The sequence below is a fragment of the Aptenodytes forsteri genome, unplaced genomic scaffold (genome assembly GCF_000699145.1).
Source record: "Aptenodytes forsteri isolate BGI_AS27 unplaced genomic scaffold, ASM69914v1 Scaffold51, whole genome shotgun sequence".
NCBI classification, from domain to species: Eukaryota; Metazoa; Chordata; class Aves; order Sphenisciformes; family Spheniscidae; genus Aptenodytes; species Aptenodytes forsteri.
Window position 1 is genome coordinate 5,142,940 of NW_008795495.1, and position 26,408 is coordinate 5,169,347.

The following is a 26,408-nucleotide window of genomic DNA, read 5'->3' on the forward strand; positions in this document are numbered from 1 at the left end:
AGACTGAGCCTTGCAGGTACTCCCCTTCCCCGGCAGACTGCTTTGTGCCTGTGCTGGAACCAGGCGGTTGCCTTCGCTCCAAGCTTAGTAGCACAAGTGGGAAGAGTAGTAAAGGCTGGTTATTTCTTACAAACCCAGGAGTACCTCTGAGTGGGGCAAAGCAAAAGGACTAGGTGGGAAATAGCATCTTTTGGACTGATGACAAACCAATTGCTCCAAGAGGTTGCGAGGATGAGATTGACAGCCTGCCAACGAGATACACTTCCCTGCTGTTCCCATGGCCGCTCGGTGTTGATGTTTACAAAAAGGAAGAATAAAGTTCATATGTCCTGCTAAATCATTTTGTCGACAGTGAGGTTTTAAAATAGAGAGGGCTTCAATATTATTTGAATGTCTGTGTTTAAAACGACTGGATCAACAGGTCCAAATAACATGGCAGATTTGTGGTATTAACTAGCCGTGTGATGGAGAATAGCTTTTGAGGGCTTTTGGTCCCTTCTAGTTTTGAAAACCGGTTTGCAGCATCTGACACAGCAAAGTACACCTGCTAAGCATCAAGGTTATGCCATTGATTTCGAAGCTAGGCGTAGGTATGTTCCTAGCTCCCTCCCTTGTATCACTGTACATAACATCTGTCAGGACAAAATAGATCCTGTCACAAATAAACATGCAACAGTATCATTCGTTTTTCATCTGCACAAACTTTGCTTGTATCTGAATGGGTTCTCTGAAATTTACATTTTAAAGATTTTGCCTTTTCCTTCTGCTTAACTTTATCTCTACTATTTATTTATTTTCTGAAGAGCATGTGGATATTGTTTATTTTACCTTTTGAACGCATGTTAAAAAATACGCAAACCGAAGGACAGTTGTATTCATATTTTACTGGATGAGCTAAGAAAACGTAAATTAAGTAAGCCTTTAGCTTTTTTGCCTACTCTGAGCTCTCTGTGGTGTTACTGAGCAGACCAGATGCCTTGCAAACTCGTTGTAAGCAATATGTAGAAAAAGAGGTGCCCTGTTCTATTATTTGGTTGATCCTCAAAAAAGAATGAAAAAAAAGTCATGCTTATGTAATCAGGAATTTGATGCTGTAAAAAGAGAAGGAAGACTATGGTAGTCTAAAAGCTTACTATGGGATTACAGTTGTTTTTAGCACTTGATGGTTAAGTGTCTTTTACTGCTGTATCTCTGAACTCTCATAACTGATAATTTAACTGCGAATTCAATCGTGTGATGATTGGTTGTCATGAACAGTTCCTTGAAGAGGAACTGTTTCTATATACATAGAAAATGGTAAACGACATATTTGCTAGAAAACTTTTTGCAGCACACTTTTAGATGTAGAAGGCTGTGCTGATCCTCTGTTTTGCTGCTGAACTTTGACCATTATTTTCCTTTTGCCATAAGTAAAAAATGTATAATGAACAGATTAAGATGAGATGATTTTTCTCTCTAACAGCACTGTTCTATTTATAACTGTAAATCTTTTTTTCCCCCCTCCTCCCTCGCATCTGTAACAGCTAGCCGATGGCGGAACCTCTTCTCTACACCTGTCTCCTTGGCTTTTCCCTATAGTCCTGTTGCGAGACTCACCCCATATACCAATGGCTTTAATAGTCCCAGCTTCTCTAAAACCTCCAGTAAAGCAATACTAACACCTGAACGGACAGGTAATGCTTATCTTTTTATTGATTTATGGTGCTTACAAAGTTGCTTAATTTAATCTAATCTTGCTAGCATTTAACAGCAATACACTGTTCGGATGATTGTATATAGACTCTCATCTCAGAGGGAGGTTTTTTTTTTAAATGACCTAAAATTTGGCAATTAACTAGTAGAGTAGGTTATCTCCTGTGCTACACAGCATGTTATGGGAAAGGGATGCTAGTAAACAGAGCCTATTTCTCAATAGCGGTTCACCTGAGAGTGTAGTTGCAACTGTGTCAGCTTAAACAGTCCCCAGCTTTGTCTGCCCTTTACTGCTCACTTCTGCCCCTCTGTGCCCCTTCCTTATGTCTACGGAAACATTTATGGAGCTGTGTAATGAAGTTGCAGGGAGAACTTACCTATTATAAAAATAGCCAGCAGAATCATGGCTGTTTTCAAGCTGGCATTGTTGCTACCCTCCAAGATTTATTTTATGTTTGTCACTGATTTTCAGGGGACACAGGAGTTTTAGGAGAAACACAAACTTTCTATGGACTGTAAATTGCAAAGAGTTGCATTTTTCCTTCTTTGCTACAGGTATCAGGAGTCAATTTATATCTGTGACTTCTCTTAAGGTGCAGTGGTAGTGGAGAAAATAGTCTTCTGGGGAAGAGGCATTAACATTTTATTGCTGGTGGGAGCAGGTGTGGTCTAAGGAAGTTAGCATCAGCATCACGCTAATCTGTGCGCAGTTTTCTTCACAACGCATGAAATCAGTGCAGAAAGCCCTGTTAGGGATATGGGCACTGTGGGTGAGATACAGCTGCAGACTGAACACCTGGTGTAGGTGTCTATGTGTGAGCGAGATGTCTGAGCTCCCCTATTCAGTGGGACGTAGTTTAGTTCCTAAATGAAGGCATCTCATGCTATTTGAGATACCCTCGGGTATCTTGTCTAGCTTCCCACTGCTGCTCCAAAAGGGCACAGCTGTTACTACCTCTGCCAAACCGAGAGGACCATTGTAACTTGCAAATTTAAAAAAGCAAACACATTTAGCCCTCACAATCCTTCCAAAGCAAAGTAATCCCCTGTGTGTCCTTTTCTGTCGGAGGTATTATTAGAGAACAGCTGAATTTAGGATGAATTTTAGGTGGCTGTTCCGAGCAGCGCTAGGGGATGCAAACACATCTGTGATATAAGCACAGCTGATGAGCCATCGTCACAGCGGTTCTCGCCCTGCAGGCTGTGGGCCTCTGGTAGTCCAGAGGATACTAGAAAGTGATTTCCTGTTTTATTTGAAGAATTCTTCTTCAAAGTTGGGCAACAACTACCTCATGCAACTAATTGCAATTTAGCTTATATTTTACTATCATGCAGGGAAAAAGTAGAATCCAGAGCCCTCTCCAAAAGGTAGCTCTGTGAAGGAGGAAATGCTTTCTCTGTTGTTGCATAATGTTCAGTCTTAATTGTTATTGTCATTCATTTGTCTGATGACTATAAACAATTAAAAAAAAACCCAGTAAAATGCAGGTAAATGGCTCTGATATGGAATTGAGTACTGAGAAGTTGGTGACACATACACACTTGCTTTTCAGAACAGAGTAGGGAGAACCACAGGCCCATAAGAAGGATTCAAATGCAGATGTGTTTAGACTACGCTAACTAATCTGAGCTGTATCAGAACTGTACTGGGTAAATTTTTCATTGTCTGGGCTATGTGATGTTATTTTGGGAACAAGCAGAGGAATTCATGATCTATTACTACACTTACTACTTCTCACGAGTATCAAAGCCCTTTGTTAGTGGATTGCACTACACTTCTGAAAGTTTTTAATCTGTTATACAGAAAATAGTTTAAGCTATTGTAACGTAAAGGGCAGATGGTCATGAATGAAAGATGGCCAAACATGTTCACAGACTAAAGGCTGTGTTTTCTTACATAGGTTACGTTTCTAGGAGTTCCCCTTTGAGCCCACAGTCATCAATAGACAGTGAACTGAGCGCCTCGGAGCTGGAGGATGATTCCATCTCCATGGGATACAAGCTGCAGGACCTCACCGATGTTCAGATCATGGCTCGTCTACAGGAGGAGAGTAGGTGGCTTCTTTCATTTTTCAAAATAGTCTGAGGAAGATTTCCCGTAACAGTCAAAACTGCTCCAGTCTGGTCTCAGTCAAGTGGATCTTTCTTAAACAGTGTCACCTGTTGAGTGGCAGGTGGAAAAACTTCACCTGCACGGAGAAGGTGCGCACGTTGTTGGGTTCAGGTTAATGGTACTGGATCTTTCAAAACTTGATGCTTATATATTTCTGAATCCCAACTGGTAGCTCCGTACCCGTTGAGTACATTTAGATTTGGAAGATTTATAATGTCTTACCACACTACTTAAAATAATTTTATTTCTGGGGAGGGAAAGTGCTAAAGCATTTTTCTCATGCATACAGTTCATGAGAAAGGTAAAAATAAGTAGCTCTCATGGATTTCTTTGCCTCTACTTTGATTTTCTTAATTGTCAGATGAATTTTGAAATTAATTCCCCTTTAAATCCTGAATTGGGGCATTTAAATTTAACATTTTGGTTTAAGACTGGTGATTACGCACAAATCTGAGCCCAAAAGCTTGTTTGACATAGGTTATAGTTTGGATTGATAGTAATTTTTGGAAAATGTCTTTATTCATAAAGAGAGGGCATTTGACTTGGAAGTCACTCAGACAGTAAGTACAGTATCTTTCTCACTTCCTATTAGTGCCAAGTGAGACATCAAGGAGGAAATGATGAGATGAAAAACAAGAGAAATTCAGAGATGGTGACTGAAGGAAAATGCCAAGTAATAAGTGATTAAATAAAATAAAAATGAAATGTGAAGAAAAAATTAGAGCTGCGATCTGGCTGCAGCAACCAGACGGAGCAGGTCGGCACAATCACTTGTCAGCAGTTGAACTTGCTGAGCATCTGGTAGCACTCGTTATGTTCAGCAGAGAAATTAGCAAGTGTGAGACTTTCCAAGATAGCTGAATTCTCAGCTGGCAAACGTGTGTGGTCACAGCTCGGAAAATTTCTGATATTATGTGAAAGTTATAATAATTTAAAAAAAAAATTATGACTGTCAAAGACACAAAGGATTGCATTGCTTAAATGACAGCTGTTGTCATGTCCTTCAGAGTGAGGTTTAAAAAAGACTTCAGGTACTTAGCTCTTTAAGGAATCAGGTCATTGGTAAACTGGAAGGAAAAACACTGTTTTTCTTCTAATCTATGTCTGGTGTAGTGGTCGTATCTCATCCTTGTAGTAGCAGCTGGTACAGAATGTTTGAGAACGTGATGGTCGTTGTCCACTTAATCCTGTGGAAAGTGGTAGTATTATACGTGCACACAGGCACGCTCTCTTCACGGTCACGAATAGAAACTCCCACTCAAGGGGCAGGGGAGGGGTGGGAAGCATATTAAGATGTTTCCATTAGGAAGCAAAGATATCTGTCAAAGCTGAGGGCTTTTTGTAAATCTGGGAAAGTTGTTATCTGCAGCTATTGGCGGAATTACTCAGCTCTTAGAAATAACGATGTACATCCCCCTTTTCCCTGGCTGCTGTGCCGTCAGGAAAAGGGGGATGTACAAGGGCTGTAGAAGTTTCCCTCTCACTTGACCCGGAGCAAACATGCTTTTCTGGGGCAGTGCTAATAGTGGGACGGTTTTCAAAACCTGGCGTTCTGAGAAGGGGGTGGTAGGATGCGTACCTGTCTAAAACACAGCTGTGTTACCACTAAGTCTTGTCCATGAGACCGGCTGCTAGCAGGAACTAATTCTGGTTCAGGGAGGTTGGAGAGCCAGAATATTTACATGGCTCTTACATTTAGGAAGTGTCATTGTCAGCATTTTCATTGCATGAATATAAAAGTTTAAGAGCAATAACTTGGAAGACTAATAGAGTGAGAGTTAATTTGTCTAAGTAAGAGTGTTTAAAAGTTAAACACTTAGTACTCATGTAGTCTTTCTATTGGCAGACAAATAGGTGCCTCCTGAAAGCAATTCATCTTATGTTCACAGAGGCATCTAAGATACCTCACAGGTACTGCATTTTGGAGATGCCTGTATTCTATTTTTATTAAAAAGAGATCTCGAGGGGAATAATTCAGGCTTAGATGCCTGAAAGGTAGACACGGAAAATTAGATCAGATGGATCCCACCTCAGATCTTCAGCCTGCTGACATTTTAAATCCAATTCTTGCTGTAAAATTATGTCTACTTACCTGCTTAGTTTTCAAGATTGAAGTGCGTGTTAAGGGTTAATCGCTTAGCAGAAGCCAAATCATCCTCTTCTTGGAATTTACAGGCCTTAGGCAAGATTATGCTTCAACTTCAGCATCTGTGTCAAGGCACAGTTCGAGCGTCTCTCTGCATGCGGGAAAGAAAGGGACGTGCGGTGACCAGGAATACGACCGCTATAGTCTTGAGGACGAGGAAGAGTTTGACCACCTCCCACCTCCGCAGCCGCGGCTGACTCGCTGCTCCCCTTTCCAGAGAGGGATTCCTCACTCACAGACTTTCTCCAGTATCCGGGACTGCAGGAGGAGCCCTACCTCCCCGCACTTCCCTTCAAATACTTATCAGCAGCCCTACTACTCTCCTCAAGCCCAAACTCCAGAGCAGCAACCAAATAGGATTAATGGAGGTAGGTTGCATGCTTTTCTGAGAAGTGGTCTTTTCTCTGTGCAAAGTGCCAGTGCCATTTTAAAGATCAAGTTGTGTCAACAGAGTGAAGTGCGTTTAGTGTGTGACAGCTAGATCAGTCCGTGAATTGTAACAAGCAATTTAAGCCTGTGCAAATGATTGAGGTATGTTGTTGTTAAGTAATTTGCTACAAAATGTAATCTGTGACCTGGTCATGAAAATTGTTGCTTTCGTCTGTTTTAAAGTGCTGCAAATATGACCACAAGTGAAGAAAGAAGAAAAAGGAAAGAAGAGCATCTTTTAGCAGGCTAATAGTTGGTTAGAAGAACTAATTGGGCTTTTGAGCTTGACCTATGCATGTCCCTCATGGATACAGTAAAATACAAAATAGGGTTTTCAGATTTTCATTCCCTTTCGTATTCCTGACTTTGCTGTTAATGCAGCTATGCTGTGAATCCGCGATGAGTGCTTACAGCAGGGGTCAACGCTCTGCTCCTGTTCCAGGTCTGGTAGGGCAGACTGTTAAAGCAGTGGGCAATAATGTCACTCCCAAACTATCCTGAGCCATTGCTGTTTTTTGCACTGCATTTGAGATGTATTCCAGAGTCTCTGGAAGATTTGTCTCTCGGTGCTTACTCAAGACTTAAGTTTCCCTCTGTTGTTGCTGTTACCTTCCTTTCATTCTTTATGATCACAATTTTCTTCCTCCTGCTACATCTTACTTTCCTATTCCTTCAGTCTTTTCCCCAAGCTAATTCAAAAGTCAGTTTTCAGTCAGGGTCTTGTTTGTAACATTACAGGTTACAGCTCACCCTTGGGCAAGAAAATAAATGTGTTGTTCAAAACAACGCAAAGTTGCTATTTATAGAGCGCTACAGGTATGGATGTTGCTTTCCTGACAAATAAGACATGACAGGTTGGTGCCAAAAGCACTTGCATTCAAAGTAAGACATGGCATGGAAGTATAATCGACAAGTGGCAGTATATAAAGAAGGCTGACGTTAACAGAGGGTAGAGCGACGTGGGTGTTTATTGGTACAGCATATGTGCCATATTAATTTCAATGTTATTTTTCTTGCTGGTGAAGTTAAAGAATGGGACAGCACTGATGGGCTTGCAGAAAATTTGTTGGGGAGATAGAAAGGAAGAATATGGGGCATTTTTGATTCAGGGGTGAGGGCAGGATGTGGTGCCGTGATGTTTTTGTATGGTCCCCAAATGCTTTTTCAATTATTTTTTCGTGTTCCACGTCAGTGGAACTTAAGCATTGGATTCCCACGTGGAAACCTCAGAAAGTACTTACAGGGCACTAAAAATACTAAACTCCTAGTTTATTAACTAGAAAGTGTATAAATGTAAAAGGCCACCAATTTTACCACCTGGTTGCCTTTTTTTGCAAGAATTTTGAGGTGTTAGATAATCTGTTTGGTGTCGCTGAGAAGACGGACACACACGACTTCAGTTACATGTTTGCTGGAGCAGCAGACAGTCCTATAACAGCCAGTACCACTATCTTTAGAGAGGAATTATCTTTTCAGCTTCTGCACCTTCAGACTCTGACTCGTGCAGCGCTCATCCACATAAGTGGCAAATACTGATGGTGAGAAACATTTACTTTGGCTGTGTTCTGTTGGCAGACAAGGAGTCAAGCGTTCACTGTGTTGAGTATGTCCGAGTAGTATTACGACAACATCTTCTCATCGGCACTTCTCATCATCTGGGCAACAATTTCATTGTCTTTCAGGAACTCTACACATTGAAATGGAGGTAGACTGCAGAACAAGAACTTGTCTGAAGCTCAATATGATGGACAGTGTTGTGTCCACGCTCTTACAGTTTACCAAGGCAAATGAGAAAAAGGGGTGTGATACATGGAGGGGCTAAAGGGTTTAGTTACTGTTTTCAATATATGTGGAGAGCATCATCCATAATTAATCAAAATTGCACGTGCCGCATGCTGTGCTGCTCTCGGTTGTTCCAACAGTCTTCCCAAATCTCTCTTCCCCCAAAGAGATGACTTGTGTCCTTGTATGTGCAGGCAACAGTCTGGCCACTGATTCATGATTCACAGAGCTCGCCGTAGAAGAAAAGTGGCAAGTAAATGTTGAATTTTGGCATTCAGTCTGGGGTGAAAAAACAGTGTTCAGCTTTGACCCAGTGCCTCCCCAAAACTTGTCTATGTGTTTAGCTCAAGTACAATTTTTTGCCTTTAGGAGCAAACAGTATCAGCGGTGCTGTCCTACCTGCTTTTAGTGAAGTTTGGTATGGCATGATAGTTGAGGTACTTAATTCTAACTTTAACTACCTGTACTGTAACAAATATGCTGAAGGTGTGATAAATTTGGGAAATTTTAATAATTCTTTTATGAGGTACTTAATATTCTAACTTACTACCTGTACTGTAACAAATATGCTGAAGGTGTGATAAATTTGGGAAATATTAATAATTCTTTTACGAGTATAATATTGGTCGCCTGATGAGGAGCGCCTATGTTTAGATGCTGAGATGTAGGTGCCCGCATGTGTATGAAGGTCCCAATTCAGCTGCCCACATGTAAGCACTTAGTGCTGTATGAGGTACTCGGTTGCAGCCTGCTTGGCTTCACCATTGCTGTGTGTCAGTGCTTTTCAGATGCCTTAGACAACCCACGGTCTCTCAAATGGCATGAGGCATCTATACATAGGCACTGAATTGTGCACTAGGTGTGTCTCGCTGTAGCAATGGTCTGCTTGTTCTCCATCCACAGGATTGCATTTTGCTCGCCGTAGAAGAAAAGTGGCAAGTAAATGTTGAATTTTGGCACTCAGTCTGGGGTGAAAAAACAGCGTTCAGCTTTGACCCAGTGCCTCCCCAAAACTTGTCTATGTGTTTAGCTCAAGTACAATTTTTTGCCTTTAGGAGCAAACAGTATCAGCGGTGCTGTCCTACCTGCTTTTAGTGAAGTTTGGTATGGCATGATAGTTGAGGTACTTAATTCTAACTTTAACTACCTGTACTGTAACAAATATGCTGAAGGTGTGATAAATTTGGAAAATTTTAATAATTCTTTTAAGAGTATAATATTGGTCGCCTGATGAGGAGCGCCTATGTTTAGATGCTGAGATGTAGGTGCCCGCATGTGTATGAAGGTCCCAATTCAGCTGCCCACATGTAAGCACTTAGTGCTGTATGAGGTACTCGGTTGCAGCCTGCTTGGCTTCACCATTGCTGTGTGTCAGTGCTTTTCAGATGCCTTAGACAACCCACGGTCTCTCAAATGGCATGAGGCATCTATACATAGGCACTGAATTGTGCACTAGGTGTGTCTCGCTGTAGCAATGGTCTGCTTGTTCTCCATCCACAGGATTGCATTTTAGGTAGCAGAGAGATTGTCTGGTGTTTCTGGCACCCTAGTAATCTTCTGCCTGAGCTTGGGGTGAGAATACTCTCACAGATGTTTTCCAGCTGTGTTTGAGGCCATAATTTTGAACTCATGCATTGTTCTTGCCAGCGTATTTTAGCAAAGTGCTGCCTCTTGGTGTAATTTTGACACTCTGCCCTGTTTTAAATTGCCGTACATCTATTTTAAAATACAGTACCATACATCTGTTTTAAAATACCACACCATCTAGCCCCCACTCTCAGGCCCAGGTTCTTTCTCTCATGTTATTCCGCCAGTACATCGTCTGAGTCAATGGTACCAGTCCCGTTTACTGCCAGTCTCCAACAGCTCGCTGTACTTGAAAGGCTCCTGGTAAATGCTAGCATAGGGTGGCAGATGTGTGCGAATGTAAATATGGTAGGATGTGTGTAAAATGTATATGGGGCTACCTGTAGCATAGGCTGCAGGAATACCTATTGTTACCTCCCAAACAACGTTTTGCAGCCATCACCTGTAGAGTGTGTGTGTGTGTGTTATCTTTGCTTTCAAATAAGTTTTATTTCCAGTTCTGCCAAGAAGTTACTGATAGAAAAACTTTGCATGAAATCTGCTTCTTTTCTCTTCTTGTTTAATTTACACCCTCTCCCTAAATCGGCGGAATTGTAACGATGAGTTATGTCAGAAAAATTCCATCTCTGAACTTTTTAAGGCATTCTGGTTTTCAGGGATTTTGTAATCGGTTAGTGGGTCAGAAATAGATCATTTAAAGAAGATCTGAGAGAGACAGGAGGTGACTAGCTTTTGAGTATCTATCTGTTGCAATTAGCTAAAATGAGTCTGTCTAGTTAGTGTGTGTTTTGTAATTTAACAAAGCTTTTCATATGTTGGCAATGGAAAGATTTATGTTTGTACCTCTCTCCGTTTCCTCTAATTTGAAGAAGTTCATGGTTAACAACTTAAAATGTTGCTAACTCTGTTAATACTGAGTACTTCAGTCATTTTCATATAAGAAGTATCACCAAATTTTGTAAGACCAAGCTGTTTTCTGCTTTATGTTGTCCATAAATGTACACTTCTCTTTTTTTACTTTGACACAGAAGTAATCTCTTTCATTTTAACTTTTTAAAAAATACTTTTTATTTCTGTTTGGTCACTTTATTCCTTTTTGATTTTTATGCCCTTTATTAGTTCTGATTTTCTGAAACCAGAAGTAACATAACTATAGTACTGTGAAAACATCCAGAACAGTCAAAATCCAGGATAGACAAGATACTGAAAATGGGATTGGTCTTCTTGTGTTCAGGCCCACTTTCAAGATCTTTAGATAAGCTTACTCATAAACTTTTATCCTGGCACCCCTTATTTCATGTGCATTTTAAAATGACCATTGGTATAATACCTGAAATTTGGAAACTTTGTACTTTGGACAAATTATCCCAGCTAAAAAAGAAATTTATTATAGCACAGTAAGAAGGGGTAGATGAAAACCACATCCTTCACTGAGTAGCAGTGCCTGCAATTTGGTTAATTTTAATTTATATTTTCTGTTACCTTTTCACGTTGATTTTTAACTTTTTAGCTTGGTTGATACCTTCATAAACAGCCCACGGATACCATTCACTTGAAAAATGTTGGTTTTATTTTCCAGAAATTACTAGTTATGAGTTACTTGATTGCATACGCTTTTGGGGAATAGCTTTTCTCAGGCAAAATATTATGATCATTGTTGGCTGTTGCAAGACCCTTGCCTCATTTGGAAAGCTGCAGATGATGATGATGTTGGTTTGTTGGGTTTTTTAAGCAAGCTCCAGGCAGATACAGAAGAGCAGCATTTCAGGGGCAGTAGGTCTGTGTTTAGATATCAGTTCAGTATAGACTAACATTGATTGGTGTGTTTGGAGAGGTGGGAAAAGCTCTGTTCTTACTTACTGATTTACAGAGTGTTTTTCTGCTCATAACCTCTCTTGTTCAGTAAGGAAGGGAGAATTCACTGTAGGAAATTGTTGCAGACCCTTTATTAAAGAAAAGGAGAAAAAAATCTTACTTGGTCACCTTTGAAGTTTTATTGAGAATAGTCATCAGTGGGGAGAAGTCATGGAAGGGTAATGGAAAAACCTTTAATTTGCTTGTAACTATCTGTGGAGGGAGACGTATGCCTGTGAAGCCAGGGTGAGATGAAAGAATAATTCTAAATAAAATGGAAGTGTTCAACATTAGTAAAATGTAGGTATGGACAATTATGAAGAAAGGTGTCTCTTGCTTAACTGAAAGACTTGTTTTTAGTTCTTAATCTGTATTTGTATTTTTACACGCTGATGTCCCTGTTGTATCAACTGATGATTCCACAGACCTTTAATTAGACCGTGGTGTATTTGGGATGTCATAAATGTTACAACCATAACAAATGTAATGCAGATACTGAACTCAGGTCTTCAAAGATGATGAGGAGAAATTAATCCCTTAAAGTTAAGTTGTAATTGAGTCTACAAGTTTGTTAAGGATTTCAGAACAAACTCTGAATATCTACATAATATAGCACATAATATTTAAAATAGAAAAGCACAGATTTTTTCCTTATGGTTTTTTTCCAACTTCTTTGTGCATACAATACAGATAAGGCAGAGCTGAATTTGCAGGGTTTGTGTGAAGGATTTAAATATGTATAAGAAACTGCTAATGTAGCTTAAACAGTGAGATGGATTTCTCTCAGACACTAATAATTATGATTCATTGTATCACATTTCTTAACGATAGTGCACTTTTGGTGAGGCTTGTGAGTCCTTTTGTTCAAATAAAACATGGACAACGCTTGCGGAGAATAACAATGAATGAATAAACGTGTTTTAAGACACTTCACTGTAGAGTCAACTTAAGCTCTCCTTGCAAGGAGAGCCTCACTGGATGAGGTATCTTGGCAGAGGGAAGATGATACTTAACAAGAACCGCTACAGAACTCCCAGTCTGGCAGCTCACCAAGAGCGCACCTCTTCTGGGGCAGCTTTGCTCCGAGGGCACGGTCTGTGTGCGTGCTACGTGGACATTAATCTTCGGCTGGTGATAGTATTAGGTCAGGGAAGGAAACAAACAAAAAAAAAAAAAAAAGGAGCGGTGGAACGGGGGCGGCCACCAGCGGTGCTGGGACCGGAGGAGAGAAGGCAGGTGCTGCCTGTTCTGGTGTCCTGCCAGAAAGAAGCTGGGCCACCGATCCCAGGCTGACTTCAGAGAAGAAATGGCATCAGGGGAAGAACTTCCTGGAAAAAATCAGAACTGAAGCAGCTGGGTAAGAGGCAAACCGCTGTCTTTATTGTAATTTTGTGGAATGTTTGACAAAACAAGGGACGTTTTTGCCTGCTTTTTGACCCGTTTCTCACCAGTAGCGAATATGATCTGTGCTGTGGGGTGGTCTTTTCATGCACATTTTCAGTTGAGGGCAGAAGACCCTGTATTTCACAATTCCCGGTTTTTCCTGTGCTGTAGGCAACAGACAATTCAGCATGGATGCCACATGGAGGAAAAAGTGTAAACATGCAGTAGGTGATTTTTGGTGTATCATTCCGCTGCAGATACGTGAAACAAGGACAACATATGGCACCTAAAGAAAACTCATGAAGTGACAAGCACGTGTGTGTATGCGTGAACTATTCTGAGAAGGTGGTAATAACCAAGAACCGATTATTAACTCCCTTGCATGACCTATCCTTGCATTTTCTTCACACTTTCAAATATCTCAGTAATACAATGTCTGTAGGTCATGCTATTACATCTCAAAGAAGGCTGGGAAAAGCGAAGATACATCTGTGATGTTTTATATGGCTGCATCCTACTTAAACATCGTATTTGTTTTGGCCTAGATTATAGTTGAGACTCAGTAGTGGGTCACAATAACTTTGGATGCTGTAGAAGGTGCAGGTCCTTCGGAGTTCCTCGCTGGTGTTAATATCCACATCTTCCTAACGGAATGAACTGTAAACAACCGATGATTTTTTTTAGGCTTGCCACTGAACCAGATTAGTGGAGAAGAGGTAGCAGAAACTGTAGCAAATTTCAGCATTCATGATAAACAGGACTATTTGGGCAAATTACTTCTCACCTGAGAATACATCTCAGCTCTACTCCTCCTCTCCGTTAATTTTCTCATCAGTCTTAGGAGAGCAAAGAGCTCTAGAAAGGGAAGGTTTGCTACTAGCGGCTTGGAAAAATATTTTTGTTTTTTTCTTACATATTTCCAGCAAGTTCGTATCTAGTCATGTCTCAGCAGCCTGAAATAATATTAAAATCATGTAAGTCCCACCTTCTGCTTCCATATATCAAGCTCAGAAGAGCCAGCGTTTCATTTACAAAGAAAACGTCTGTAAGACTCTTTCCACTGTTCTTAGGAGGGGAACAGGTGACAGAACAAACTTCAAGAAAGAGATGAAAGAGGATGCATCATCCAAGCAGATGAAAGCTGCAAAATGCCATCAAGATGAACGTTTCTGGGTTTTCCCCAAACACAAAACTGACCTGCTATTTTCATTGCTTTTCAGGGCCATTTATCTCAGCAGACAAAAGGACCCATCAAAGAAGTAACGCAGATGCTCGATGGATGAGAATTTGCAGGTGCAGCAGGAATCTGCTGCCTGAGGACTGAATGAATCAGCAGCAGAGCAGACTGCTGGAACGAGAAGGGACTGATGGACAGGAGGCAAAAGATGTGGCCACCCATGACATGGAGGAAATCCAAGCTACTTCTGTACCTATTTTTCCTGCTATTGTAGCTGCATGCACTGGACAATTCAAGGCACAGATCATGCCTGTGGTGGCTGATGCAGTCCCTGAGTGGAAGAGCATGAGTCCAAGGAATTCTGCTTATACGACGTGATATGTGGATAGTATTAGAAAAGCTGTTTTATGCAGTGCCATCTTCCCTACTACCGTATTGCAGCTCAAACCTTTTTTGCCAAGTGCTGTAATGTTGACCTAGGATTCCAGGACCTAGGATTTTAAAGGGTAGGCTAGGGCTCCAAAATTAACAGTAGCTACAGACATCCCATATTCATGAATTTTCTGCCACTCTGAGCCAAGGATCCATCATAGGAAGACAGTTCCCTTTCCAGTTTGCAAAATCATGAGTATTTCAGAAATAGCAGCATATAGTAGCTGTATGGATGACATTGTTTGCATCCCCAGGCCAGTTTTGGAAGCCTGATAACTGTTTTATCATTGTTATATCAGTGATATTAATACTTACCACCTGACCGAACCACAGTGGTAATCCCTTTGCTAACGTTCATTGCGGTACCACTGACAGTTTCAGCCTGCCAGTGTCAGTGAAGAGTCACTGAAGCACAACTCTAACTCTTTGGTGAACGATTACCCTTAAACTGGTTCTTTATTGGGATTTGGCTGTACTCTAGTTTCCGGGAACTCAAACCTTGCATTTCCTTTTCCTGCGCTGAACTCCTCCCTATCTTACCTCACATACCTACTGTTTGATTTCAAAAATGTGAAAATGTGGTGTATTTAATTCACGGGAATATTTAAAGGATTTCCTAGACAACAATGGTTTTCTATGTCAGACCATCTATGGTAACTGAAAGTCAGCCTTAGTTGAGATGGAAGAGAAGAAGGTCTCATCATTACAGGACTGGTGTCAAGGGCAGGTAGGCACTGGTAATTGGGACTCAGGACATGAGGATGTTAGAAATGCTGGACCTTTGAAGTACAAGGATGTTTTTGACTACTTGCAGGATTCTGTACAAGTTCTTATCATGAGGACCAGTCATAAAAAACAGCTGGAGTTGTAGCCTTGCTGTGACTCAGTTTGCTGGAGTTACATAGGCATCACATATATTGAAGTTACTGTTAGTGACTACTAATACCTTGTATAGATAGAACTGTACTGTCACATCTTATTACTCGTCAGTTGTTAGCAGCTTTAAGGATTAGAGGAGTTCATGATGGTGCTAAATAGGTTATATATTTATGTGGACTGAAACAGAGATTCCTAAGTCAATTCGTTGCTTCTGTGGACTGAACTTGCCCTGTGTGAGCTAGGTCGACCCAAAACAACAGTTCCAAGCCATGTGTGATGTGTCGTTCCTGTGCATAAATCCAAAACGCCGATCTTGAAATGCCCTGCTTGCCATTGGAGAGAGCAGTCGTAGCTGCCTGTTAAGAAGACAAGCGTACGCCTGCGTTCTGTTGCAGCGTAAGAACTGGAGGCAGACATCTGCCAGGCGCTGGAACCTACGGCAGGGGCAGGAGCTGGTGGCCTCCATGCTGACTGCGGTACCAGGAGAAACATAGCCACCTCAGCACAGCACTTGTGCTTCTGAACCTGGCCAAGAGGCCAGCGTTAGTGGTGTTGCCGATGACAGTTTAACGAATGACCTGTTATTTCCCCACAGCGGTGCTTTACTGAAGTCTGTCACGTCACAGGAGGCAATTCAGACCAGGTCATTCAGTGTGTGCCTTTCTGCCCCTGCCAGTCTCTTCTGATATACAGAATTGAGTCATCTCCCTTTGGCCCTGCGGCAGAAGAGACCAAAAGAGCTCAACCTTAGATTACCTAATGCTGTTGTGGTTGGGAAGTCTTCTTGAGATGTCAGACTTGGTTTCGGCTTCTCTTTCCAAATCAGCTAGCATGAGTGGGGTTGCAGACTTCTTCTGACCTCTTAGACACTTGCCTTAGCTGTTGAACCTGCCCCAAATGTTTTTGGGGCATTTGCAGCTTTCTTTTTGTGAAAGACCCTACATGCCTGTTCTGAAAATGCCCACCAATCAGGCACCACAAGTGGGGTAGGAGGGAGAACCACCAGATTTGAAAATCCTGATGGTCAACCCAGTGCTCCAAGCAACTGAACAGCATCAAGACTTAGCAGGTTTTGCGCATGGCCACCTGCCGAAACTTAACATGCTAATAAGGTTAGGTACTGAATGGAATTTTTTAGCATCTTATTGGCACCTGAAAGCAAGACTTTAGTCACTTAAGATGGGTTCATCTCACCTGCCTTTAGACATCCACAGTGTAGATACCTGTGTCTGACTTTTGTCACTGCAGCCTTGCTTTGTATTCACTGCATGATTCATCTGACCTACTTTACACATTTACGTGAAACTCATCCTTATTATGACACTTTAGTGTTTAAATCCTCGTGATTCTGAAAACGTGCTGCCTATTGGTGTCTTTAAAATTATTTGTGAATAATTGTGCTGTTACAATAGTCAGAAGGGTTCGATTAGTAGGCTGTCACTAACGTATTCACATTCTTTCGCCGGAGCAAAACCTTTCTTTGTGTTGAAGTAATTTGTTTTAATTTTGATTTTTTACAGAAATTATTTAGAGGCTGCTTGTGTTTGTTGGAAATTCTGACATGACTACGGATGTTGTCTTCTTTTGCTTCAGATAAACTTCGAAGAAGCATGCCTAACCTCGCTCGGATGCCAAGTACCCCCACCATTAACAGTAATGCTGGCTTTGCTAGTTCTCCAGTCACTGTGAGGAACAGTCAGAGCTTTGACTCCAATTTGCATGGAGCGAGTAATGGGATTTCAAGGATGCAGTCATGTAGTAAGTACCTGTGTTCTTTGGCTGCATGCAAGGAATCGATAGAGTGGTAAAATCACTGATCCTCTGCTTTATGAAAAATTAAAGCAGACTGTGTTCCTTCTGCACCAGATTTTAATATAGCTCAGGATTTTCAAAGTTTCTATTTTGGAAAGCAAATTCTGCCGATCTTGTTATGCAGTATTGAGAGTTTCATCGCCTCCTTTTTTTTTGTTCTTTGCCCATTCATTTTGTGCCAACTTTAGAACTAAAATTATAACAATAATTATTAGTAGTATTGTAGAAACACCAATAATACAGTTAATTCATATAAGCTTACAGTTTTAGTTTTGATACTAGAATTGAAAACCACTTTTCTTGGTAATTTGTACAATGCTGCTTTTATAGTACACTGTATAAATACTATCTTGAAATACATGACCTTCCTACTGAAGTTGAGCCACTTTCTTCCGACCAAATGTGGTAAACAGAGGGTTATATCCTCAAGTATAATATACTTGTTGAGTGGGGGAATTGAAATAACTCTGTAATTAGTTTAACTTAGGTGACGTCTTGATGGGGGGATGAAGGGAGTATTGATGTAGTGGGTGTTGAATTGTTAATGTAGAATGTGAACAAGATAGATCAAGATCCAAACCCATCTTTTGTAGCACAGTGGTTGAGGTACTCAGAGAAAATGGAAAAAGTGGATTTCACTGGACACAGTCAGGAGAAAGGGTTTAACTTATGCTTCCCATGTCCTGTGAGATTTTGGAGGGAGAAGTTGGCAAAACCTTTTCCTGTGGGTGTTTCCTTTAAAATTTGAGCAGAATTTACAAATGTCTTCAAAACTATTAAACTGCATCTTTTCTTGAAAATATACTTGACCGCTGGATTTATTTTGTTTTATTTTTGTCCTGTTTGAATAGGAGAATGGAAGTAGTTGTTCAGGTTCCCACTTGAATTTGCATGGTAGTGCATTGAGAGTTTAATTTTATTTGCTATTTTAGAAATACATATTTCTCTGTGTGTTTATGTGTATATATGTGTGTGTGTTTATAAAATGTGATTTTTCTGAAATAATTTTTTGAAAAACATTTCAAATAAGTGGCTGTGCTGGCGTATTTAAGGAACTGTGTTATGATAAGACTTCCATAGTAATATATTGCCAGTATTGTTTAATTGAATCACACTCCTCTATTTTCTCTAGTGTCTTTAAATGATTATTTTGTTTTATTTTTGTCCTGTTTGAATAGGAGAATGGAAGTAGTTGTTCAGGTTCCCACTTGAATTTGCATGGTAGTGCATTGAGAGTTTAATTTTATTTGCTATTTTAGAAATACATATTTCTCTGTGTGTTTATGTGTATATATGTGTGTGTGTTTATAAAATGTGATTTTTCTGAAATAATTTTTTGAAAAACATTTCTAATAAGTGGCTGTGCTGGCGTATTTAAGGAACTGTGTTATGATAAGACTTCCATAGTAATATATTGCCAGTATTGTTTAATTGAATCACACTCCTCTATTTTCTCCTGTGTCTTTAAATGATTTTAAGATGTCCTTTTTCAAAGACTTGAAAAAGTATTGGCCTGTATGTGGTATGTTAGTTTATGTGCTTCAGGCTTTTGACAGTTTGCTTTTGATATGTGGACCCTGAAACAGATGTGTGTCTGATGTCCACCAGAGGGCAGGGTTGTGTAGAAAAACCTATATATAAAGCTTCTGGACCCCATAGCATTGATTTAAAATGATAGTTTACATAACATCATCCTTGGAATATGCTGTTATGTTCAAGACCTTTTTATAGCCTTTTTATTGTTTTTATACATAAAGCTTAGACTTCTGTGATGTTTTATAATGCTTTAATGCAATGATCCTTAAACAAGATGTGGTTATTGCAAGCAACCTTACAAAAATCTAAATGATCTAACTAACTAATTTATACCATCAGCAATTTCTCCTGTTTAAAGCTCTAATTGCATAGGTGGAATTAGTGTGCTTGTAATGGCTCATGAAACCTCTTTTGAGGGGAGAAAGAAGGATGAATATGGACTTTTGTTCAGGATGGGGATGGAAAATGGTATTTTAGGTCAGTGCAGTGTTACTGGATACAGTATTGCATCCAAGGGGTTTTTCAGCAGTTTATAATTAGCAAGTAAATTGTATAATGATGTGTTTATGCCTATTCAGATCTATCTAGAAATGAGCGTTACTGCCTGGCCTCATCTGTTGCATACTGACCTTGTTACTTCCTTTTCTACCACTCTTTACAGTTCCATCACCAGGACAGCTTCAACACAGAGTTCACAGTGTGGGACATTTTCCAGTGTCTGTCAGACAGCCTCTCAAAGCTACTGCCTACGTAAGCCCAACCGTACAAGGTAGTAGTAGTAGTAGTAGCAGCAGTATTCCAGTGTCCAACAACTTGCAGTTATATTCTAACACTGGGATCCCAATGCCAAACAAGGCTGCCAGTCAAGGGATTGTAGGGCGCAGTGCTCTTCCAAGACCATCGCTGGCCATCAATGGGAGTGGCATACCCAGAAGTAAAATTGCACAGCCAGTTCGAAGGTGAGTTAAACAGGCCTCCTTCCCTATGTGGACGGCTTTGGCTCAGATTGTGGGGTTTTTTTCTCCTGAATATGAAGCTGGGTTATAAAAAGGAAGAGTTTCTAGCTCCCAATGCTGAGTCACTGAATGGGTGAAGATTTCTTTCCAGAAATAGTGATGGACAATGGTTGCTGGTGGTTCCTAGGAAACTATGATAATTGATAGAAGGTAGTCGCATACAAATAAGAATGGATTGCCGCCCATCAATAAGAAATCAAAACAAATGGAAACCTCATGTCATTAACATATGTGGCTTGCCTTCTTCCAGACTTGTGCCAACTGCTATTTCGATATCACAGGATGAGCAAATCTTAGAGTACTTAAATAATGAGTTGCATCCCCGTTGTTGTAAAAGGCGGGAGACTCTAAAAATGCAACTTGTGACATTGCAGCATTGTGAGGAAGGAAATATCCTGGATACTACGGTCTTGGGTTAAACAAGCATCTTTTCAATTCCAGCTGGGAGACAATAGGCAAACAGGGAATCCGGCAGTATCACATACTTGCAATGTTCTATACTGTTAAGCAAATGCATTTTTGCATTTTTCCAAGAGAATTTTATCTCCAAATGATTTTTTTTAGGGCAAGCATTAAAATAAACTTGAGGAAAGAGACTGTGTTTTAATCACCTTATCACAGCTGGGAGTTAAACTCTTAGCTGTATGTTTTGTGATTAATAGGTGATGGAAGTTTCTCAAAGAGAAACTTCTATCAACTTGTGTCAACTCTTCCAACTATTTCTTCCCATCACAGGCATCCCTCCTCTGGTGAGGGGCCACTGCATGACCACCTGGTTTTCTGCTGGATGAACTGTCACCGTTTAGCTCTCACCATTTTTATACTTTTCACTAGATACTGGCTAGATCCAGAATAAGTTCAGTTGCTCACATTCTCTCTTTGGTTGAGTTACTTGGGGATTACACCGATGTGACTGACAACAGATTTTGACCAACTGATAAAGAGCTGTCAGGCTTCTTCTTTAATGAAGACTGTGCCATGAGATTTCTATTATAAACTCCTTCACTCTCTGCTGGAACTCCCTTTATTAGAGTTCTTTATAGTAGAGGGTTTTCTTTCTCTTTTTCCTTTCCTCAACTTCGTGTTCTTCTGCAGAGCTCTTCAATCTTTGATAGCAACATGTGAGAAAGACAGAGACTTTCTGGGTCGTGAAGACCGGTCCCTTGCTATTTTGTAACTTTTCATACAACAGACAATATTAAAGAAAAAATAAATTAAGAGGTTTCAGTGGGAGGGTGAGACACTACTCTCAACACTGGTTTTATTAGAAACTGATTCAAATCAGTAACAAAGTTATTTATAGTCCAGAAAGTCTGGGCTCCTGTCTTCTCACCTTCAAATGTACCTTGTCAGCATCATATGTTGCCGTAGAGCCAGACCAATGATCCTTGAAGATAGATGGTCTTTGCGCTGTGGGAATGACAAGTTTATAGGACTCTAAAAGCACAGGCAGATTGGAGCTCAGCCTACAGTTCTTTAAGACCCTCATTTCATTTTATTTATTCATGTGGAAAATAAGGGCGGTTTCAGTTCACATGGAATTTTCTTGGAAAGAATTCAGCCGTCAGCAGCAGATTTTCTCACTGTTGATTTTTGTCACTGTGGTCATTTCTAAGGAATGGTATTTCTGATTATCAGTTTAAGAGTCTAGCTTCTGTTAGTATACTGAAAATTAAAGTGGTTTTAGTCATAACTTGATTAAAAGTAGAAAAGGTCTTTTGTTGTTGGGTGTTTGTTTGGGTTTTTTTAATCAATCAGATGTTCAGGGAGAAGTGCACATTCAGAGCAAAGCTGTGTCTTCATGCCTACGGCCAGACTGTTAGGTAGCCAAGTTATTGGTATTTTAGAAACTTAAAATAGGTTGTTAGACACTTTATATAGGGCCTGCATTAGAGAACTTCAGTATTTACTGCATAGGATCAAGCATGTGAGGGAGTGCTTTTGATAATTTGTAAAATAAAATTATAATGGCCAAGATAACCAACTTGGCTAAATATTAACTGCTTTTCTCCTTGCTGTCAGAAATTCATGCATCCAAAAGCAGTGTAAAGAAATTTTAATGGTACAGTCCATCTCTACTTAGCCTTACAAGTGAGGCAGCATTTTTTTTTTTTGTTCCTGTTGAATGGATCCACGCAACCCCCAGCCCTTTCCAACTCCATGCTCTGGGCTTCTTGCAGACCTGCCTTCTCACCTCCCATCCCCTATCTGCCAGTCCTCCGCTTCCTATCCTTACCCGGGAGCACGACATGAGGGGCAGCCTCCAGTAAGGCAAGGTGAGCCAGGAGCCGAGTAGGCAAGCCAGGCTTGCCCCACAGTACCCAACCAAGAGCAGCACTGATGGTGACCCCAGGGTCAGCCAACAGTCCCAGTCTCCAGACAAGTCCACAGTGACAAGGCAGGTCCCAGCTAAAGCCAGGAAGTCAATCAGCGGGTCAGGGTCTGGATCATCCCAGGTACCAGGCACAGGCATGGCAGCAACATAAGCACCGCTCCGGAGCCAAGGTGGGAGGCTTGCTTGTTCCTGCTGCCTTGTGCTGGAGCCAGTCACTGTAATCCAGCTGATGGGAAAGTAGAAGGGGACTACAGGCCCTCCAAAACTCTGTTGTCTCAAACCACGTAGCATCATACTGACAGCTTGTGCTTGTTTGAAACAGTTTTCAACGCTGGTGCGTTTTCCTGTTCACTGCCCTGTAGCAGAGATCCGATTCTGGATACGTACCGGTATTCTTATATTTATTTTCAACGTAGTTAATTTTTCTTTACTTCTGCCCTCTCCATTTTCTCTTGAAGATTGTTAAACATACTTTCATTTTTTTCTTTCTGGGAAAAAAGAAATGAAAACAGCAGTTGCAGAAAACGGCAGAGGCAGGTCATGTTTTATGCCTCAAGTAACTTGATTTATATCAAAGATAAGTGATACTGCAACAAAGTGGAGCTGCACAAAAGCAGCTTGGCTGAACCTAAGTTTAAGCACCTTTTTTACTTAGGTGCAATTTTTTTGCCACTAAAAAAGCAGTTGTAGCAGAGAGGCGAGAAGCTGCTCTGGTGACTGCTTTTAACTTGCTGACTCTGCCTGCCTTCCAACATACCTCTAGCTTTTTCCAGCCAAAGGCATTTGGAAGGGAGAGGAGGAGTCAGTAACTCTCAGAAAAAGCAGAGAAGTGTGAGAACAAGGCTTAAGACCTGGTTTTATGAGAAACAGTTTCACAGAATTGGGACACTTTATTTTCGGCAAATTGTGTTGTAACTAAAACGTGGTTGCGGCAAAGTAGAGATAGCCTGCCTCGTCACCAGTGGGTTGACAGTCAGATCAAACATGATGGTTGTTTTTCCTTTTTTTTTTAATCTTTTCTGAAACAGTTAACTCGGTGGTATCTGGAGGGTTTGGAAGATGGTCAACAAGCATTTTTTAGTAAGTCCTCATTCACTAGTGAGAGATGCAGCCCAGGTGTGAGGGTGGGGGCCTGGAGGATGGCAGGTACCTTGCGGGGGTGTTGGTGCTGGGACTGGTGGCTCTCTGACTTCGGCTGTGGGCTGGAAACACGTCATCATGTGTCTGGATAAGTGTCTGGAGCAGGACTTGGTAGAACTCTTCAACCGATAAGATGCCTGAATTCTTTAGTGTTGGTGCATAGTGTTTTTATAAAGTGCTGTTTTTTGACGAGCATGCTGAGCACAACAGCTTTTTTAGCTAATGTTTCCCATTAGATCTCTGCTGTCCGTAGTGACAAAAATAGGTTTTTATTGCCTTTAGTCCTGAAGAACGAAATCTTCCCATTTAGAGGGGTCTCATGCATCATGAGAATTATTCACCAAATTCCTTTTTACCAACCTTTTACCCTGTTAAGACCAGTAACAGTAATGGGGTCTCATTGGAAGTGGCCTTAATTTCACATTTGCATTAGCATGGAGTCAGAAGTATACCAGAGCGATGTCTCCAAGCAAGCCACAAAGTCAGTGTCGCTACAGAAGTAAATGATGTTTGTTACCTTGATCTTTCACATGAAATATGACTTCCTTTGTCTTTTTTTTTTTTTTCTTTTTTTTGGCCATTCATTTAATACAGTTTTCTTCAGCCTCCAAAGCCACTTTCGTCGCTCAGCACGATGCGGGATGGGAACTGGAGAGATGGCTGCTATTGATGAAGGATGCCCATCAACAGCGGAAAATAAATAATGCAGATTTCGTTACCCAGCTGGCTGGGTAACAACGATTTGGGAAAGGAGGGTCATACAATATTATTTCCCCCAGGATTTTAAGATTTAACCATCCATAATGCAATGTCATTTTTAAAAAATGAGCATCTTATCAAATACTAAATATTGCACTTAATCAGTTACCTGAACAGCTGCATTGTTATCAGACTAACAGTGGCAGCGTTGGCATTTGGAACTGAAGAAAGTATTATATATGTGCAAAGTACCAGACTATCTCCTTGGAAAGAACTAGGAGACAATGCTTTCCGGGCAGCTTTGCCGTACTGAAATTCTAAGATAATTTATGAGTGTAAAGGCATCATGCATTTTATTTTGAATTTGGGGGGACTTACGTATGTGCTTGAATTCTTTTCTAGTGTTTCCTGTACATTTTATTTTGTATACTTAAGTTCACTTAAACTTGCCTGAACCTTGAACAACAGAGAGATAATTTAACTTTTCTGTGCCATAAATAATATTTTTGGGGTAATGTACTTTTTTAGCGCTAGGAACATACCTTACAAAATCGTTCCATTGGCAATACAAAGCAGTATATTTATGTTGCAGAAGCACAAAAAAAGTAGCATTCACTGGAAATTGCCATCCAGCTGGGTCAGCATGGTTTTGTTGGTCTTTCACCATTTGTTCAATTGTTAATTTATTGTCATAGTGTTTTGTATTTAAAATGGCAGCATAAGTCACATTGCACTTACAAAGATACAGTGATCTCTAAAACTACAGTTGGTTTTCAGTACTTTATTACAAAGAATAAAATTGTAATGTTTTATTAACAGTTGCTTATGGAAAATGAGTTTTAATGCGAATAAATCTTTTTGATAGCTCTTTTACAAAATCCAATTGCACTAATCAATGCTTTCTTATAATGGCATATGACTTAATATTTGATTACAACTGTGTATACTGCTGTTTTGGAATGTTTCAGAAATAAAGAATCTATTTCAGCAATAGTGCTGTTCTTGAGTGTGCAATGTAAACATTGTCAGAATTTAGCAACTGGCATCTATTTAACTCCTGAAGTTTTTATTACTTAGCACTTAGATTATGCTGGATTTTTGCAAATAGTAACTAAGTTAATCTGAAAAATTTTTAAAATCTTATAAATTTGTGTTATGAAGCCATAGTATGCATAGGAGACAAATAAGTATTTTGAAATCAATGTTATTATTATCTTAATTTTTTTTTTCAATTTAATGTTCAGATTCTGCAAGCGCAAATGTGACTTGCAAGGGGAAACAGAGATTGTGTACCAAGTGAGTCTTTCACCGTGGCTCTGAATTCTGTCTGAATTTTGCTCTGAATTTGCTCAAGGACCTGTTTTTCTTAGAAGGGCAAACTAAAATAAAAAACAAAGGAGAAGCATTTAGTGGTGAGTAAAACCTTTATTACAGTGAGAAGTGATTGTATAGTAGTGCAGTGGTATCTCTGTGCAGCATAATATTGTTTGACAGAGACAAATCATTTTTCACACTTTAGTTCTTTTAATCCAGTTAAAATCCACTTTTTTTTTTCCCCCCCTTCAAAAAAAGCAGGACCGTTGAAGAGGGTATCAAGAAATATTCCAGCAAGGAAATTACCTCTGCACAGGTAAGTATTTCAGCAGGAGTATGTGGAACTCATCTTGTTCGTAAGAAACTTTAGTTGGAAGAAATTACTGCTGGTTAAAGCAATCGGTCATTTTTGGACAATCTCTGTTGTCTTGAATGGTTTGTCTCGCTTACAGACTGATTGTGGCAGGGGTGCAGAGCCAGCTCAGGGGGTGCTTTGCTATTTGCCTGTGACAAGGAGGGCTGCAGAACCTCCCAAATTAATAAGCTCTCCGCTTCTGGTGCTAGGGAACCAGTGCAATCTTTCTCATAAAAGATGGCTGGAGACCAGTGGCAATGATTAGCTTCTGCTCATTGCTGGCCGTACCAGCCCTGGTTTGAGCTGTCTCTTCACTCTGTTCCCTAGCGCCAGGATTTTATCCCTGTTCCTCCATTATCTGGGACACCACAGCCCCACATTACTGTGAATTTTTGAAATAGGTTGCAACTGTTGGAGGTAATACTGGGTTGTACGCTGGAGGGCAGTATATACTTTGAAAATGTTTTCTTTTTAGTAGCTAAAGCTCTTCTATTTTCCAGGCTCTTGGTTTGAACCCAGTGCATATGTTTCTTTCCACTGTTGTTTATGTATGATGACAATGTGTTAAAGGAAGGTGCCCAACTGTTTGTGATTTGCATTTTTAAATTTCACACTACAAAATGTGTCATGAACTGGAGAGTCAAGCATTTTGGATATAATGAGCTCTTTGAGAAGATGCAGTTGTTTCTCCCTTTTTAATTGTCCTGTTCCCTTGCAATACATTCTT

General features: G+C 40.4%; 1 protein-coding gene across 3 annotated transcripts in view; it reads left to right on the plus strand.

The window, feature by feature from the left end:
- The window catches only part of SLAIN1 (SLAIN motif family member 1), a 51,493-nt gene extending 26,490 nt beyond the window's left edge, over positions 1 to 25,003 (plus strand). Inside the window, exons 2-7 of one of the 3 annotated variants that reach the window (XM_009281731.1) lie at positions 1,524 to 1,673; positions 3,594 to 3,743; positions 5,981 to 6,319; positions 17,068 to 17,232; positions 19,484 to 19,781; positions 23,908 to 25,003. In XM_009281731.1, the coding sequence (XP_009280006.1) occupies positions 3,683 to 3,743; positions 5,981 to 6,319; positions 17,068 to 17,232; positions 19,484 to 19,781; positions 23,908 to 23,983 (939 nt within the window). In that variant the 5' untranslated portion in view covers positions 1,524 to 1,673; positions 3,594 to 3,682 and the 3' untranslated portion in view covers positions 23,984 to 25,003. Of the gene's footprint in view, positions 1 to 1,523; positions 1,674 to 3,593; positions 3,744 to 5,980; positions 6,320 to 17,067; positions 17,233 to 19,483; positions 19,782 to 23,907 lie in introns of those variants that run through there. The other 2 variants (XM_009281732.1, XM_009281733.1) reach the window with 2 other exon arrangements.
- The last annotated feature ends 1,405 nt before the right edge of the window (positions 25,004 to 26,408 follow it).